The 17,227-nt window shown below is 66.7% G+C and overlaps 1 protein-coding gene across 7 annotated transcripts; it reads left to right on the top strand.

The window, feature by feature from the left end:
- The first annotated feature begins 26 nt into the window (after positions 1-26).
- BAZ2A (bromodomain adjacent to zinc finger domain 2A) lies at positions 27-14,516 on the top strand. Of its 7 annotated transcripts, XM_040654887.2 has the most exons (30): positions 469-613; positions 2,044-2,184; positions 2,520-3,080; positions 3,353-3,535; positions 4,191-4,379; positions 4,503-4,733; positions 4,829-4,889; positions 4,961-5,069; positions 5,166-5,267; positions 5,349-5,559; positions 5,637-5,698; positions 5,868-5,933; positions 6,023-6,214; positions 6,288-6,542; positions 6,786-7,000; positions 7,085-7,159; positions 8,161-8,323; positions 8,416-8,475; positions 8,576-8,711; positions 8,787-9,336; positions 9,367-9,439; positions 9,519-9,744; positions 9,844-9,999; positions 10,076-10,242; positions 10,750-11,027; positions 11,121-11,253; positions 11,351-11,497; positions 11,619-11,815; positions 11,917-12,060; positions 14,281-14,515. In XM_040654887.2, exons 2-30 carry the CDS (start codon positions 2,046-2,048, stop codon positions 14,441-14,443), a joined length of 5,244 nt encoding a protein of 1,747 aa, XP_040510821.1. In that variant the 5' UTR covers positions 469-613; positions 2,044-2,045; the 3' UTR covers positions 14,444-14,515. The 7 variants fall into 7 exon arrangements, with proteins under 7 accessions (XP_040510818.1, XP_040510821.1, XP_040510822.1 ...); XM_040654884.2 differs by lacking the exon at positions 469-613 and adding an exon at positions 27-102 and having other exon boundaries at positions 8,787-9,439; XM_040654888.2 differs by having other exon boundaries at positions 5,868-5,934; positions 6,072-6,214; positions 8,787-9,439; positions 14,281-14,516.
- The last annotated feature ends 2,711 nt before the right edge of the window (positions 14,517-17,227 follow it).

Below are 17,227 nucleotides of genomic sequence, written 5' to 3'. Positions count from 1 at the left end.
GCGCGTCCCCGTGCCCGGGGGGGGGCGGTGCTGACATCAAGCGAGGCCGCGAGCACCGGCACGGCCCTGCGGCACCGGCACCAGAACCGGCACCGCCCAAAGGTACGCGCTGCGTGACGCCCAGACCCCCCCCGGGGCTGAGACCCCCCCCCCCTACCCCCCACAAGCTGGGATCGGATCGGGGCTCCGCACCGGGACGGCCTTCCCTTCCCCCCCCCCCGCCTCCCCCCCTCCCCCCGCAGTCGGTGCCGGTGATGTCAGCGGGGAACCGGAGGAGCCGTTCCCGGTTGATGGCGGTGGGAGGCGGCGGCCCCACGTGGGGGATTCCCCCCCGCCCTCCCCGACCCCTCCGGGGGCGGAGATCCCCCCCCACGTGGGCGCGCGTCCGCCCCGCGCTGACGCCGCCGCCGCTCCCGGTGACGCCACCGCGGTGACGCGGGGAGGAGGGCGGGGCGGGGACCGCCCGGCGGCGCGCGGCGCTTCCTGCCCTGCGCCGCTCGGCCCGGTCCGGTTCGGCTCCGCTCTGCGGCCCGGTCCGCTCGGAAGGACCGCGCCATGCGGAGCCGCCTCCCGCCCCGCACCGCGTGAGCCGGGCCCGCAGCGCCGCTGCCAGGTGCGGAGGTCGGGGGGGGGGGGAGCGGCGGGCGGAGCGCTGCGCGGCGGTCGGTAACGGCGGGGGCGGCGGTTGGGACCTGCGGGGCTCCCCCCCTCCTCCCCCCCCCCTTTTCCTTCTCTCCTCCTCCTTCTCCTCCCGGCTCCGTCGGTTCCCCGTTCCTCCCCACGCACTTTCCCGCAGTCACCGTCCCGGTTTCCCCCCCCCTCCTTCTCCGGTGGGAACGCGGCCTCTGCGCGGGGGCGGCTGCCGGAGCGCTCCCGGTGCGGTTCGGTGCGGTTCTCCCGGTACCGGACCTCCCCCTCCCCCCCCCCCCCCCCCGCAGGAAGCGGCCGAGAAATGGCAGCGCCGCGTCGCGTTGTTTTGAAGCGGCTCCGGGAACGGCTGCGCGGAGCCGCACAGCGCTGTACCGGGGGGGGGCGGCTGGGGGGGGGACGGGGACGGCTCGGGGCAGCCCCCCCTTTCCAGCCTCCTCCTTCTCCCCCCCCCCCTCCGCTCCCGGCTCCGGTTTCAGCCGTGGCCCAATTCTGCGCTCTGCCGGCAGCGGGCGGCGCTCCGGTTGGGACAGCCCGGGGGGGGCACAACGGGACGGGCTCGGGGTTCCCCCCCCTACTCTGCGCTCGTTCCCATCCTCTGCCTTTATCCACCCCCCCCCCCCCCTACGACCCGTAGCAGCACCTGCCCGGCGCTGCACCTCCCGCCCCTCTGTCCTTTGGTAGCCCCGGAGCATCAGTGCGGTGCGGGGGGGGGGAGGGAAGGGGGGGGGGTGAACGGGTTCTGCTTTTAACCTCTCGCTCGGGGCAGCCCCGGGGGCGGAGGGGGGGGGGGGGGCGGGGATGTGTCACCCCGGGGGGGGCCGCGGCGGAGTCCTCGTGGGGCCGTGACGAAATCCGTGCCCGGGTTACGACACGGCCCCGCCGGGCGCTGCGGCGGCGGCTTCGGTGCCCTCCGTGTCCGGGGGGGGGCTGCGGGGGTCCGTTCGCCCCGCGCGTCCCCGCGGTGGTGGCACCGCGCGGTGCCCCCGGCTGCGAATTGAGGCCGTCCCCATCGGAGCAGCTGCGGGCGCTGCCCCTGGGGGTGGGGGGAGGGGATGGGGGGGGGGGATGGGGCAGCGCACCCTCCGGCACCGCTGGGCTATGGGGGGGGAGGGCGGGGGGGGGAGAGGGGTCTGAGGAGCGGCCATCCCCACACACAGCACCGGGAGCTGCGGAGCTCCTTGGGGGGGGGGGGGGGCAGGTTGTGCCACGTCCCTGCAAGGTCACGGGCACATTGTGGGGGGGGGACCTGCCGTGCCATGCTGGGAGCCCAGGGATGGGGTGGGGAGCGATGGGACCCTCTGTGTCACAGCGCTCCCTGGGCACGGTGGGGGTTGTGGGGCTGATCCTGGGGGTCGTGGCAGCACCGTAACCCCATACCTCCCCCCCCCGCAGCCATGGACACCGATAACCATTTTGGCTTTGCGGGTATTCCCCCCGCACCCACCGCCTCAGGACTGAAACCCACCGCGCCTTCCTCAGGGGACAACCCGTACAGCAACGGGGCCGCGCTCAGCTTCCCCCCCCAGGGGAAAAGTGAGTATGGGGGGCAGGCGGGGGGGGCGTGCAGCAGAGGGGGGCAGGCGGGGGGGGGGGGGGGGGGGGGCGTGCAGCAGAGGGGTCCTGGTTCTGTATGTGAGGCCTTGGGCTGTCCCTATGGGGCCTGGAGGGCTGTGGGGGGCTTCCTGGGGGGGGTCTGCTGTGTGCCCCCCAGCCTAAAATGGCCGGGTTGGGGGCTGTGCTGATCCCCCCCGGCCCTATAGCGGGGCTGCGGGTGATGGCGGTCCTCCATCCATCCCCAAACCCCCCCTTCATCCCAGCGTTGGGCCCCCCCCCCACCATTAACACCTTCGCCTCTCCCCCTCCCTCAGGTCTGAACGGGGGCATGAATGTCAACGGCTTCTCTACTGTATCTCACACCACTACTTCAGGGACCTTCACCTCCAGCACGCATTCCTCGGGGCCCCCCCCCCACCTCCACCACCCCTACGACTGCCTCTGGGACTACACGCAGTTCCAGCCCCCCGGCGGCCTCAAGGACGGCAGCCTCGCTCAGTTCCCCCTCAACGGCGTCTCCGGGGGGTCCCGGCCCCCCTCCCCGGGGCACGGCGCGAACCTTCGGGCCGCGGGGACGGAGCTGTGGGGCAACGGCACCTCCGGCTCCATGGGGCTGAACTTCGACTCGCAGGAGCTGTACGACTCCTTCCCCGAGCAGAGCTTCGAGCTGCTGCCCAACGGCCCCACCAGCTTCTATGCGGCCCCGCAGCCGTCCCCTCTGCTGGGCTCCGGAGAGCCGCCCTTCCCTCTGCCCGAGGAGGACTTGGGGGGCGATGCGGACGATGCCGAGGCCTCCAAGGAGCTGCAGCCCTCCAGCATGGCTGAGAACGGGGCCGGGCTGGTGGGCAGCATGGAGCTGGAGGATGCACAGCCAGGTAGGAGCGCGGCGGGGGGTGGCGGCTGCGGGGTTGGGCTGTGCTGAGTGCACCCGTAGCGGCGTCCCCATCCACCTGCAGCACTCGGGACCGCACCGCTATGGGGTTGGGACCCCTGGGTGGGAGCTGGGGGGGAGCTGGGGGGGGGGGGGGTCCGGGCTCTGCGGGGTGGCTGATGGGCAGTGAGCGGTGGGGGGGGGGGATATGAGAGGGGGGGTGGAGGTGCCCGCTGCGCTCCCAGGTTTGTTCCCACTGCTTTCTGCCCCCCGCAGATCTGAAGCTCTGCGCTTACAACGGCGCGGCGCCCACCGCGGTGCCGCTGAGCCGGCAGAGCCCCGGCCTGACCCCCCCCACGGCCGCCAGCCTGGGGTCCGCATCGCCTATGGGCGCACCGCTGGAGGACGCGCAGCTGCTGAGCGGAGACCCCCTGGAGCCCTTCGAGGCTTTGGCCAGAGGTGGGGGCTGAGGTCGTGTTGTGGGGGGGGGGGGGGGGCGGCCGTAGGTCGGGTGCTGCGATGGCCGCGGCGCTGCGCGGCTGTGTCGGAGGGGCGGTCCGGGATCGCGCGGTCCCTCCTCCGCTCCGTCCTCCCTTCCCAGCGCAGTGACGAAGCTGTTCCTCAGCGCCTGAACTTCCGCGCTGCTGAACATCGCCGCCGCCGCCGCCGCTACGGCCATTTTGGGCTCCGCTTCCCAACGGAGGGGGCGGGGCCGGGGGCTGCGGGCTCCCTTAACCCTTCTCCTCCCGGTGCCCGTTTGGGTGGGGGGGGGGGGGGGGGGGGATCGGGGGGGGGTTCGGTCATCCCCGCTGCCCCGTGAGCAGCCATGTGGGTGTGTGTGCCCCCAATGCACTCAGAGCCGGGGGGACCCCCTGTGCACAAACCCCCCCCGTGCACCGCATCCTCCCCCATGTGACCCCCTTTACACCCCCCCCCATGCAACCCCCCTCTGTGCACACCCCCCCGTGCACCCCCTCCCATGCAACCCCCTCTGTGCACACCCCCCCCATGCAACCCCCTCTGTGCACCTCCTCTGTGCACCCCTTGCCCCATGAAATCCCCCCCCATGCTGCCCCACTGAGCTCTTTGCACTGTTGTGTGTGTCCCCCCCCAGACCCCGACACCGATGACCTCTATGCGATGGATGAGACGCAGCTGGTGGGCGACAAATCCCCCCTGGAGGAACCCCCCGACGACGCGCCCGGCCCCCCCCTGCACGCCGCCAGCCCCTTCAGCCTGCTGGCAGCCCACCGCCCGGCCCCCCCGCTGCTGCCCAGCCCCGGCTCGCCGCCCCCCCTGCACGGTATGTGGAGCACCTTTATGGTGTGGGGGGGGGGGGTGGTGCCCTTATGGGGGTGGGGGGCTCCTATGGGAGGAGTAGGAAGGGATGGCAGTCGTGGTGACAGTGCTGCCTTTGGCCCTGCAGACAGCAGCCCGGAGCTGAGCAGCAGCCACGCAGGGCCGGCGCAGTCGGGGTCCCTGGAGCTCAGCACCGCGCTGGAGCCCGAATCCCCAAATCCTTCTGCTGAGGAAGAGGAGGAGGAAGAAGAAGAAGAAGAGGAGGAGGAGGAGGTGGCTGACAGCTGCACGGAGGCTTCGGCCGCTCCGGAAGGAGAGAGCAAAGAGGAGGCTGCCCCGCTGAGCACATCGGTGGGAGGTGAGGATGGACCCCCCCCCCCCCCCCCTCTCCCTATCACCCCCCCAGCCGGGTGCCCCCCACACCCCCCAGCTGCCCTCCCCTCTGCCCCACAGGCGACGTCCCACGCAGGCGCATCGCCACCCCCGAGGAGGTTCGCTTCCCTCTGCAGCACGGGTACGTGGCCGCCCCACATCCGCGTCCCCCGTGGCCATAAGGGACCCCACTGAGCCCCCCTCTGTGTGCAGGTGGAGGAGGGAGGTGCGCATCAAAAGGGGGAACCACCGCTGGCAGGGGGAGACGTGGTACTATGGGCCCTGTGGGAAGAGGATGAAGCAGTTCCCGGAGGTGATCAAGGTATGGTGGGGGATGGGGGGGAGGGGGCCGGGCTCTGAGCAGCCCCCCCAGCTCCACCAGGGTCCCTCATCCTCCTCCTTGCCCCCCCCCCCCCAGTACCTAAATAGGAACGTGGTGCAGGACGTCCGCAGGGAGCACTTCAGCTTCAGCCCCCGAATGCCGGTGGGGGATTTCTATGAGGAGAGGGACACGCCGGAGGTGGGCACCGCGGGGTCCGGAGCTGCTCTGTGTGGGGCTGCGGGTCGTTCCCTTTGGGGCTGACGGGGTTTCCTCCCTCAGGGTCTGCAGTGGGTGAAGCTGAGCCCCGAGGAGATCCCGTCCCGCATCCAGGCCATCACCGGGAAGCGCGGCCGACCCCGCAACGCCGAGAAGGCCAAACCCAAAGAGCTGCCGGCCGTGAAGCGCGGCCGCGGGCGGCCCCCCAAAGTGCGGATGGTGGATCTGCTGAGCAAGACGGACGCGCGGCTGCTGAAGAGGCTGGAGGCTCAAGGTACCCCCCCCGCCCCCCCCCCTCAGCCCGCCCCACAGCCTGCTCGCCGTCACCAACCACCCCTTCCGTTCCCGCAGAGGTGCTCAGCGATGAGGACAAGCTGAAGATGAGCAAAATCAAGAAGAAGATGAGGCGGAAGGTAGGAGGGGTGCTTGGGGAGGGCTGGGGGCAGCCCTGGGAGCACTCCGTCCTGGTGGCTGACGTGGGGCCTTCCCCTGGGGGGGGGGGCACAGAGCAGCCCCCTGACCTGACCGATGGGTACCCGCGTTGCTGTCAGTCCATGAGCTGCTCTTGTCGTCCCCCCCCAGGCCAAGAACAAGCAGAAGCAGGAGGCGAAAGCTCCCAAAGCGAAGGAGGCCAAGAAGAAATCCAAGGTGGGTCCGCAGCAGCCATGGGGCAGGGAGGGAGGGAGGGGGCTGGAGGGACCACCCACCCACCCCCCCACCCCGGGGTCTGTCTCCAGGCCAAGGAGAAGAAGGGCAAAGCGGAGAAGGGCAAAGAGAAGGGGCGGCCCAAGGAGAAGAAGGGCAAAGGGCCGCGCAGGGTGGACAAAGGGCTGCTGGCCCAGCGGCGCCTGGAGGAGCGGCGACGGCAGCAGCTGATCCTGGAGGAGATGAAGAAGCCGACGGAGGATATGTGCCTGGCAGACCACCAGGTTGGGATGGGGAGGGGGTCCGGCGGGTCTGAGCCCGCACCCCCTGCCCTGACCGCCCCGCTTCGCCCCGCAGCCGCTGCCCACCTTCTCGCGCATCCCAGGCCTGGTGCTGCCCAGCCGCGCCTTCTCCCACTGCCTGACGGTGCTGGAGTTCCTGCAGAGCTACGGCAAGGTGCTGGGATTCGACCCCAGCAGGGACGTGCCCAGCCTGAGCACGCTGCAGGAGGGGCTGCTGGGGGTGGGCGGCAGCGCCGGCGCCGTGCAGGACCTGCTGGTGCGGCTGCTGCAGGCTGCGCTCTACGACCCCGGGCTGCCCCCCTACTGCCAGGTACCGCCCCTCCTCTGTGCCTGTCCCCTGCCTTGTCCCCGTGTGCCCCCATCCCCTGCCCTGATGCCTTTGGTGCCCGTGAGGCTGCAGCTGCTGCAGGCCTGGGATGGGCGAGCTCTCCATTTCGGGACGCGCTGCCCACGCTGCAGCCCCATTTGGGAACGCCCATCCCCAGACTTTGGGTGCCCTCCCCATGTTGTCCCCTTCCTGCCGCCCCCCCCCGACACCTCTCTGTCCCCGCAGTCCCTGAAGATCCTGGGTGAGAAGGTGTCAGAGATCAGCCTGAACCGGGACACCGTCTCGGAGGTGCTGCGCTGCTTCCTGACGGCACACGGGGCTGAAGCTGAGCTGTGCACGGGGCTGCGCACCAAACCCTTCCAGGCGCTGCTCCCGGAGCGCAAAGCTGCCATCCTCGCCTTCCTGGTCAATGAGCTCAACAGCAGCGCCCGCATCATCAGGTGAGCAGAGAGGGGGGAGCGCCCGCTGTGCCCCCACCCCGTGGAGCTGAGCCCCCTTATCCTCCCCCCGTCGTGTTCTTGCAGTGAGATTGACAAGACGCTGGAGAGCATGTCGGCATATAGGAAGAACAAATGGATCATCGAGGGACGGCTGCGCCGGTGGGTGCTGCGGGGTGGGGAGGGGGAGGGGGATGTGTTGGGGGGATGTGGGTGGTGCTGTGCTGTGGGATGGGGATAAAGCGGTGCTGTGGGATGGGGACAGGGCTGTGCCATGGGATGGGGATGGTGCTGTGCCATGGGGCAGTGCCATGCCGTGAGATAGGGCGGTGCTGTGGGATGGGGATGGTGCTGTGCCGTGGAATGGGGACAGGGTTGGGCCATGGGGCAGTGCCGTGCTATGAGATGGGGCTGCCCCATGGGATGGAGGACAGGGCTGTGGCATGGGATGGGGACAGAGCAGTGCTGTGGGATGGGGATGGTGCTGTGCCGTGGGATGAGGACAGGGCTATGGGATGGGGCAGTGCTGTGGGATGGGGGACAGAGCAGTGCCATGGGATGGGGATAAAGCAATGCTGTGTGATGGGGATGGGGCTGTGCCATGAGGCAGTGCTGTGGGATGGGGCAGTGCTGTGGGGTGAGGACAGGGCTGTGTCATGGGATAGGGTCAGAGCAGTGCTGTGGGATGGGGATGGTGCTGTGCCATGGGGCAGTGCCATGGGATGGGGGACAGGGCTGTGCCATGGGGCAGTGCCATGCTATGAGATGGGGGAGGGCTGTGCCATGGGGATGGTGCTGCGTTGTGGGATGGGGCAGTGCTGTGGGATGGGGCTGTAGCATGGAGTAGTGCTATGCCATAGGATGGTGCTGTGCTACAGAAGGGGGACAGGGTTGTGCCATGGGATGGGGATGGGGCAGTGCTCTGGGATGGGGACAGGGCTGTCCCATAGGGCAGTGCTCTGGGATGGGGACAGGGTTGTGCCATGGGATGGGGATGGGGCAGTGCTGTGGGATAGGGACAAGGCTGTGCCAGGGGACGGTGCTGTGCTGTGGGACAGGGATGGGGCTGCACTCCCTACAGCCACCCCCCTGACTCGAGGGACTCTGGGCACGGAGGGAACTCCGCACGGGGTCTCCACCATCACTGTGCTGTGTCCCATCAGGTTGAAGGTGGCTCTGGCCAAGAGGACGGGCCGCCCCGAGTCGGAGCTGATGGCGTTGGAGGACGGGCGACGCCGACGCAGCTCCCGTCTGTGTGAGGAGCCCGGGCTGGAGCTGGAGGAGGAGGAGGAGGGTCGGGGCCGCCGCTCCCGCCGGGACGAGGAGGTGATGTGGGCACTGGGGGAGCGCTTTGGGATGGGATGTGGTGGGGTCTCAGGGTCCCCCCCCCGGTCCTGATGGCCTCTCGCTCCCCCCAGGCTGACACGTCCACCTCCAGCATCCCTGAGCTCGAGCGGCAGATCGAGAAGCTGGCCAAGGTGAGTGGGGGCCGCAGGTCTGCGGGTCCCCATCCCATGGCTGTGACCCCCCCCTTTGCCCCCCCTCTCTGCAGTCCCTCACCCCGTGCCCTTCCCACAGCGGCAGATGTTCTTCCGTAAGAAGCTGCTCCACTCCTCGCAGACGCTGCGGGCGGCCTCGCTGGGCCAGGACCGGTACCGGCGGCGGTATTGGGTGCTGCCCCACCTGGGGGGGATCTTCGTGGAGGGGGCAGAAGGTGAGCGGGGTTTGGGGCTGGGGGGCGCTCTGGGGACCCCTCACGGTGCGACCCATCCTCGTTCCACCCTCACAGTGCCCGAGGAGCGGCCGGAGGAGCCCCCGGAGCAGAAGGTGCTGTGCCCGGTGCCCGCGGTGAAGGAGGAGCCGCCGGAGCCCGAGGTGCCGGCGCCGGTTCCCCAACGGGTCACCATGAACTGTGTGGCTGCACGCGCCCGGGGGAGGCCGCGGAAGAGCAGAGAGGAGCCACCCCCCCCACCGCCCGTCCCCCCGCCCGTCCCCCCACCCATCTCCCTGCCCGTCCCCCCCAAATCGCCGCCCATCAATGGGGCCCTGGAGGAAACGCTGGCGCTGGGGCAAAGCCAACACGACCTCAGCCAGTCCGCCTTCCTGTCGTGGCTCAGCCAGACGCAGCCCTCGCTGCTCACCGACGCTGTGCTCACCCCGGACAGCAGCCCCGGAGCGGGGGATGTGGGGCTGCCCCCCCTCGAGGCCTCGTCTGACCCCACAGAGGAGGAGAGCAGCACAGAGACTGCAGACATGCAGGGGCAGTGGTTCAGCCCTCTGCCCCGCGATGACCGAATCCCCCACGCGCCCTCCTCGGCTGAGCCCCCACCGCCCCACAGGGAGCAGCCCCACAGGGAGCAGCCCCACAGGGAGCAGCCCCACAGGGAGCAGCCCCACAGGGAGCAGCCCCACAGGGAGCAGCCCAAGGCCTCGACCAGGCAGGTGGGTGCTGCGGCGCGCTGGGGGGACGCTGAAGAGTGATGGCCGGGGATCCCCTACTCACCGTGCTCCATCCCTACAGCTGAATGGGCTCCCAGCGGATGACCCCACCTCCCCTCTGCTCGCCTCCACCCCGGTCCCCGCCGGTGCCCGGGCCCCCCCCGCATGCCCCCGCGGCCGGAACAGCCTGGAGAAGCTGCAGGACCCCCCAGGGCAACCCAAGCGCCGGGGGCGGCCCCCCACCAAGTTCTTCAAGCAGATGGAGCAGAAGTACCTGACGCAGCTGACGGAGCAGCCGGTTCCCCCGGGTGAGAGCACTGCCCGGGGTCGGGGGGGTGATGTGAGGGGGGTGGGCAGCTGTGCAGGACCGATATAAGCACGGTGCTCTCTTTGCACACTCCTTGCAGAGATGCGGAGCGGGTGGTGGTGGCTGCAGGACCCCGAGCAGCTGGAGGCGGTGGCACGAGCGCTGCACCCGCGTGGCATCCGGGAGAAAGCACTGCACAAACACCTGACCAAGCACAGGGAGTACCTGCGGGAGGTCTGCCTGCGTGCTGCCACGGGTACGGGCTGCGTGCGGGGTGTGGGCTGCGGGTGTGGGTCTGCGTCCCCCCTGCCGACCCCTCCGTGTGCCCCCAGACCCCATCTTCCACCCCCGCCCCGAGGCGGCCGCCGTCACCGCCGCATCTCAGGAAGCGTTGGCCCAATGGTCGGTGATGGAGAGGGCGTATGAGGCCGACCTGTCGGTGCTGCAGTGGGTGGAGGAGCTGGAGCAGCGTGTGCTGATGGCTGACCTGCAGATCCGGGTAGGGGGGGGGGGTCCTCGGGTAGGTGGGGGGGTCCTCGGATAGGTGGGGGGTCCTTGAGGAGGTGGGGATCCTCGGGTAGATGGGGGGGGTCCTCGGGTAGGTAGGGGGATCCTTGAGGAGGTGGGGATCCTCAGATAGGTGGGGGGGTCCTCGGGGAGGTAGGGATCCTCGGGTAGGTGGGGGGGTCCTCGGGTAGGTGGGGGGATCCTCGGGTAGGTGGGGGGATCCTCGGGTAGGTGGAGGGGTCCTCGGGTAGGTGGAGGGGTCCTCGGGTAGGTGGGGGGGTCCTCGGGTAGGTGGGGGGGTCCTCGGGTAGGTGGGGGGATCCTTGAGGAGGTGGAGATCCTTGGATAGTTGGGGATCCTCGGGTAGGTGGGGGGATCCTCGGGGAGGTGGGGATCGTTGCATAGGTGGGGGGTCCTCAGGGAGGTGGGGGTCCCCGTGCGCAAAGGGGGTTCTCAGCCCCACATGGGGGTCTCAGCCCTGAGCACCGCTGTCCCATAGGGCTGGACGTGCCCCAGCCCCGACTCCACGCGCACCGACCTGCGCTACTGCGAGCACAAAGTGGAGCCTCTGGAGGACATCACGGTGCGCAGCCGGCGGGATGGGCTCCCCCCGCGCCGCGAGGACACCAACCCTCTGGACCTGGCAGTGCTGCGCCTGGCAGCGTTGGAGCAGAACGTGGAGCGGCGGTACCTGAAGGAACCGCTGTGGGCGCCGCACGAGGTGGTGCTGGAGAAGGCGGTGCTGAGCGGCCCCGAGGAGCTGAGCCCTACGGAGATGTGAGCCCCCCCCCCCACCTTTACACCCCCGTGGGACCCCTCCCCTCCCTCGGCGCTGTGCTGAGCCGCGCCCCCCCCCCCGCCCCCCTACAGCGCCTACGAGATCACCCCCCGCGTGCGGACGTGGCGGCAGACGTTGGAGCGGTGCCGCAGTGCAGCGCAGGTGTCGCTGTGCATCCACCAACTGGAGCGCTCCATCGCCTGGGAGAAGTCGGTCAACAAAGTGGTGAGAGCGCATGGCCGGCATGGGGGGGGGGGTGGGGTTGGAGGTCCGGAGAGGGGGGGGTTGGGGACCCTCCTCCCCTCCTCCTTTCCCCTCATAGACGTGCCTGGTGTGCCGGCGTGGGGATGACGATGAGAACCTGCTGCTGTGTGATGGCTGCGACCGCGGCTGCCACCTCTACTGCCACCGCCCGCGCATGGCGGCCGTGCCCGAGGGCGACTGGTTCTGCTCCGTCTGCGTCTCACGGGTACGGCGGGGGGGGGGTCCGGGCTGTGCGGCGCCGCCGTCGGGGCCGCGTGCTGTCGGTGACCCCGTGTGTCTGTGTGTCCGTCCGTCCATCCCTCCCCCCCCCCCCCCCCCTCCTCCAGGCACAGCAGTACCCGGAGCCCCTCACCCCGCGGCGGGGGAAGAAGCGGAAGCGGGGCCGCGTGCCCGGGGGGGGCGCAGCGGAGGAGGACGGCAGCCCCCGGCGCAGGGCGGCATCGCGGCGTCCCGACGGGGCGTCCCCGGCCAAGCGGCGCGCAGCGCCCCCGAGGGGCCCACCCGGAGATCTGACCTTCTGCGAGTGAGTGCGGGGGGGGCCGGGGGGGGGGGGGTGGGTGGGACACATCCTCAGAGCCCCCAACACCACCCAGCTCCTGTATTCCCCCCCCCCCCCCCCCCCAGGATCATCCTGATGGAGATGGAGGCACACGAGGACGCCTGGCCCTTCCTGGAGCCCGTCAACCCCCGCCTGGTGCCCGGATACCGCCGCGTCATCAAACACCCCATGGACTTCAGCACCATGCGCGTGCGGCTGCTGCGGGGCGGGTGAGCATCCCCACCGTGACCCCCCCCCCCCCACCGGGCCCCCCCAACATCTCGCCCCTATATGCCCTCTATACACCCTCTATATGCCCCCTCCGTATCCCCTCCATCTTCCCCCTATACGTCCCCCTAACCTCTCTACCCTGTACCTCCCCCCAACGTCTCCCCTCTATACCCCCCCATATGCCCCCCCAATATCTCTCTCCTATATACCCCCCCCCAATATCTCTCTCCTATATACCCCCCCCAATATCTCTCTCCTATATGCCCCCCCCAATATCTCTCTCCTATATGCCCCCCCAACGTTTCTCCCCTATTATATGCACCCCCCCACATCTCTCCCCTGAATATCTCTCACTATGTGCTCCCCCAATCTCTCTCCCCTATTATATGTCCCCTGTGTGTCTCCCCTATATGTCCCCCCACCAACTCTACCCTGTATCCTCCCCCATCATTCCTGTCTGTCCCCCCAATATCTCCCCTGTATGCTCTCCCCCACTCTATCCTTCCCCAACATCTCTCCCCTCTGTATCCCCCCATCATCTCTCCTCTATTATATGCCCCCCATTATCTCTCCCCTATTATATGACCCCCTAACATTTCTCCTCTGTACATCCCTCCCCCATTATCTCTCCCCTATATCCCCCCATCTCTGCCCTGCATTCCTCCTCCTACATCTCTCCCCTATATGTTCCCCCAATCTCTCCCCTATTAAATGCCCCCCATATACTCTGCAATGTCCCTCCCCTGTACATCTCTTCTCTATGTCCCTCCAACACCTCTCCTCTCTGTATCCCCCCATCATTCCCCTATATGTCCCCCCAATATCTCTCCCCTGTGTCCCCCCACCTCTCTCCCCTATTATGTGCCCCCCCATCATCTCCCCTATTATGTGCCCCCCCCAACATCTGTCCCCTATATGACCCCCCCAACATCTCTCTCCTGTACATCCCTCCCCAACATCTATCCCCTATTCTGTGCCCCCCATCATCTCTCCCCTATATGTGACCCCCCCAACATCTCTCCTCTATATCACCCTCCAACATCTGTCCTGTATTCCCCCCATCATCTCTCCCCTGTTATGTGACCCCCCCAACATTTCTCCCCTGTACATACCCCCCCAACATCTCTCCCCGATGTGACCCCCCCAACATCTCTCCCCTATATGACCCCCCATCATCTCTCCCCATTTCTGTGCCCCCCCATCATCTCTCCCCTATTATATGACTCCTCCATCATCTCTCCCCATTTCTGTGCCCCCCCATCATCTCTCCCCTATTATATCATCCCCCATCATCTCCCCCTATTCTGTGCCCCCCCATCATCTCTCCCCTATTATATGACCCCCCCCATCATCTCTCCCCTATTGTTGGACCCCCCCCCCAACATCTCTCCCCTATATGACCCCCCCATCATCTCTCCCCATTTTCATGACCCCCCATCATCTCTCCCCTATTATATGACCCCCCATCATCTCTCCCCTATTATATGACCCCCCATCATCTCTCCCCTATTACATGACCCCCCCATCATCTCTCCCCTATTATATCATCCCCCCATCATCTCCCCCTATTCCGTGTCCCCCCATCATCTCTCCTCCTTTTCCGTGCCACCCCATCATCTCTCCCCTATTATATCATCCCCCATCATCTCTCCCCATTTCCGTGCCACCCCATCATCTCTCCCCTATTATATCATCCCCCATCATCTCTCCCCATTTCCGTGCCCCCCCATCATCTCTCCCCTATTATATGACCCCCCTCATCATCTCTCCCCTATTATATGACCCCCCTCATCATCTCTCCCCTATTATATCATTCCCGATCATCTCCCCCTATTCCGTGCCCCCCCATCATCTCTCCCCTATTATATGAGTCCCCCATCATCTCTCCCCTATTACATGACCCCCCCATCATCTCTCCCCTATTATATGACCCCCCCATCATCTCTCCCCTATTATATGACTCCCCCATTATCTCTCCCCTATACATCCCCCCCTAACATCTCTCCCCTATACATCCCCCCCTAACATCTCTCCCCTATACATCCCCCCCTAACATCTCTCCCCTATACATCCCCCCCTAACATCTCTCCCCTATACATCCCCCCCCAACATCTCTCCCCTATACACCCCCCCCTAACATCTCTCCCCTATACACCCCCCCCAAACACCTCTCCCCTTACCTTCCTCTCCCCCTCCCCCCCCCATTAACCCCCCCCCAGGTACTCGAGCGCAGCACAGTTCCGTGCTGATGCCACCCTGGTGTTCGACAACTGCCGGACGTTCAATGAGGACGACTCAGCCGTGGGCCGCGCGGGGCACAACATGAGGCGCTTCTTCCAGAGCCGCTGGGATGAATTCTACCAGGGACCCCCCCAGCACTGATGCTACCTGCTGACCCCCCCACCCACTCCAATCCCTCCCCCTTCCCCCCCCCTCCCCCCTATTCCAGGGCCCCCCCCCGCCCCCCATACGGCCCCCCCCCCCCCCCATAACTCAGAACTGTGTAAGCCAAAAAAAAAAAAAGAGAAAAAAAAAAAAAAAAAGAAAAAAAAAAGACAAAAAAAAAAACCCACAACAAAAAGAGGCTTTTTTTTTTTTTTTTTTTTTTGCCTTTCTTTCTTTTACCAAATTTTCAGTTTGCCGATGACGAAACAGAAGCTGCCCCCCCCCTCCCCCCCCCCCCACCACCCCCCCAAACAAGGAAAGCAAATAACCCCCCCCCCCCCCCATCCCCCCCCCCACCTGCTGGGAATATTTAATAATAGCAATAGTTCGTAGTGAATGTCTCCATGCATTAAGGCCAGTAAAGTGGACTTAGCACCCCCCCCCCCCCCCCCACCCCCCCTTCTCACCCTCCCCCCGCAGACACTTTAAGGGAGGGCCCTCCCCACCCCGGTGCGCCCCTTCTGCTGTAGGACCCCCCCCCCCTAAATTGCACCGGGGTGGTTGCTGCCCCCCCCCCACCCACCCACCTGGCTCCAGGGACCAAGGGAGTGGGGGGGGGGGGGGGGCAGGGGGCCCCCCAGCCCTTTCCCCACCACCACTTCTCAGGAAGGCCCCCCCCTCCCCCCACCTCAACCCCCCATGGGACCCCTCAGGGACGCTACTGCACCCCCACGGGGGGAGGGGGAGTGGGGGGGGGGGGGGGTCTTCCCTTCCCCCCCTCCCCCCCATACAGGGACTTGAAGCCTCAGGCAGGAGCTGCCCCTCCACCCACCCCCACCAGGCTGGGGGGGGGTGCAGCACCAGGTGGGACTGAGGGGTGGGGTGGGGGGGGTCAGGTGGGGGGCCCCCCCTCCCCTCATACCCTGGGGGTCTTACAGTGCCCCCCCCTCCCCTCCTTTCCCCTCCCCCCCCCCCCCCCTTGCCGGTCAGGATATACGGGTACTGCTCTGGGGGTCGGCAGCCGGCGGGGAGGGGGGGGTCCCTGACCCTGCAGAGCACTGAAAACAACTCACCTACCTGGGGTTGGGGGGAGAGAAAAGGGGGGTGGGGGGGAGGAAGGTGGGGGTGCAATCCTCCCCTAACCCCCCCCCATCTCCCCTCCCCCCCTTCTTCCCACCCCCCCCCCCCCGTCTCAAAGTAGCCTTTTTTTCTATCGGATATTAAAAAAAAAAAAAAAAAAAAAAAAAAAAAAAAAAAAAGAAACGAAAACCTCAGAAACTTTTTAAGTTTTATTTTTCTCGTTTTGCTTTGAGATATAAAAAAAAAAAAAAAGAAAAAAAGAGAAAAAAAAACAAAAAAAAAACAAAACGAGGTGGGATCGGAGCTGCTGGAGCTGCCTTTGTACGACGCAGATATTTATATTTTAGCTAAGGACGGCGCCCCCCCCCCCCCCCCCCCCCCCCCTTCCCTTTAAGACCCCCCCCCCCCCCCCCCCCCAATCTGTGCTTTGTTCGGAGCTGTCGGGATTTCTTTTCCTCCTTTTCCCCCCCCCCGTTGTTTTTGGGATCCTCCGCAGCGTTTCGTGTCCATTGGAGTTCAGCCCCCCCCTCTCCCCCCCACCATCGACCCCCCCCCCTCACTTTGAACCCCCCCCCACACCTTTATCATCACCCCCCCCCCCCCCTTTTCTAGGCCAGCCGTGTTCGTTGCAGTGGACTTTTTGATAACTGTACAGGTTTTTGTGGATTTAAATTGATTTCTTTCTATATTTTTAGGACCAAGCTCATTTTTAATAATGGTTCGAGGAGAACAAAGCAGATTCTGGTGTTCCTCCCCCCCCCCACCCCATCCCTTTGTGCCCCCCCTCCCCTCCCCCCCCTGTTTGTCGCTGTCCCCCCCCCCACCCCTCCCACCATGAGCTGTAGGACCGTGCGTGGCGAATAAAACTCACGTTTGGTAGAGAGCCGCTGTCAGAGATGTACTATGGGGGGGGGTGGGGGGGGGAGATGGGAGGAAGAGGGGGAGATGGGATGGGGGGGAGAGGGGGAGGGAGATGGGATGGGGGAAATGGGAGGATGGGAGGAAGAGTAGGGGAGGGGATGGGGGGAGAGGGGAGGGGGATGGAGGGAGATGGGGAGGGAGGTGGGGGAGATGGGAGGAAGAGTGGGAGAGGGGGGGGAGAGGGGAGGATGGGATGGGGGGGAGAGGGGAGGATGGGGGGAGATGGGAGGAAGAGTGGGAGATGGGATGGGGGGGGAGATGGGAGAATGGGAGGAAGAGGGGGAGATGGGGGGAGATGGGAGGATGGGATGGGGGAGAGGGGAGGATGGGGGGAGATGAGAGGAAGAGTGGGAGATGGGGGAGATGGAAAGGGGGAGATGGGGAGGGAGAGGGGATGGGGGGAGATGGGAAGAGATGGGAAGAAGGGATGGGGGGAGATGGGGAGGGGGAGATGGGAGGAAGAGTGGGAGATGGGAGGATGGGAGGAGATGTGGGATAGGGGAGGGGATGGGGGGAGATGGGGAGGGAGATGGAAGGATGGGAGGGAGGGATGGGGGGAGATGGGAGGATGGGAGGAAGAGTGGGAGATGGGATGGGGGGAGATGGGGGGGAGATGGGAGGAGATGGGGAGAGGGGAGGGGATGGGGGGAAGAGTGGGAGATGGGGGGAGAGAGGAGAATGGGAGTGGGGGGGTTAGATGGGAGGGGGCATGATGCTGGCCCCCCCCCCACCCCCATACACAACAGAGGCGGCGGTGCTTTTCTTTGCTGTTTTATTTAA

Source organism: Gallus gallus, chromosome 34 (assembly GCF_016699485.2).
Source record: "Gallus gallus isolate bGalGal1 chromosome 34, bGalGal1.mat.broiler.GRCg7b, whole genome shotgun sequence".
Classification (NCBI taxonomy): Eukaryota; Metazoa; Chordata; class Aves; order Galliformes; family Phasianidae; genus Gallus; species Gallus gallus.
Note: the sequence above shows the minus strand (reverse complement) of the source record. Positions and strands in the feature narration are given on the sequence as shown.

Bases quoted from the DNA above. Each gene is read 5' to 3' on its own strand.
- BAZ2A (XM_040654884.2), top strand. From the start codon at position 2,046: ATGGACACCGATAACCATTTTGGCTTTGCGGGTATTCCCCCCGCACCC. The intron at 4,734-4,828 runs GTGAGGATGGAC...TCTGCCCCACAG, and splicing joins GCTGAGCACATCGGTGGGAG to GCGACGTCCCACGCAGGCGC. The intron at 5,560-5,636 runs GTACCCCCCCCG...CCGTTCCCGCAG, and splicing joins GAAGAGGCTGGAGGCTCAAG to AGGTGCTCAGCGATGAGGAC.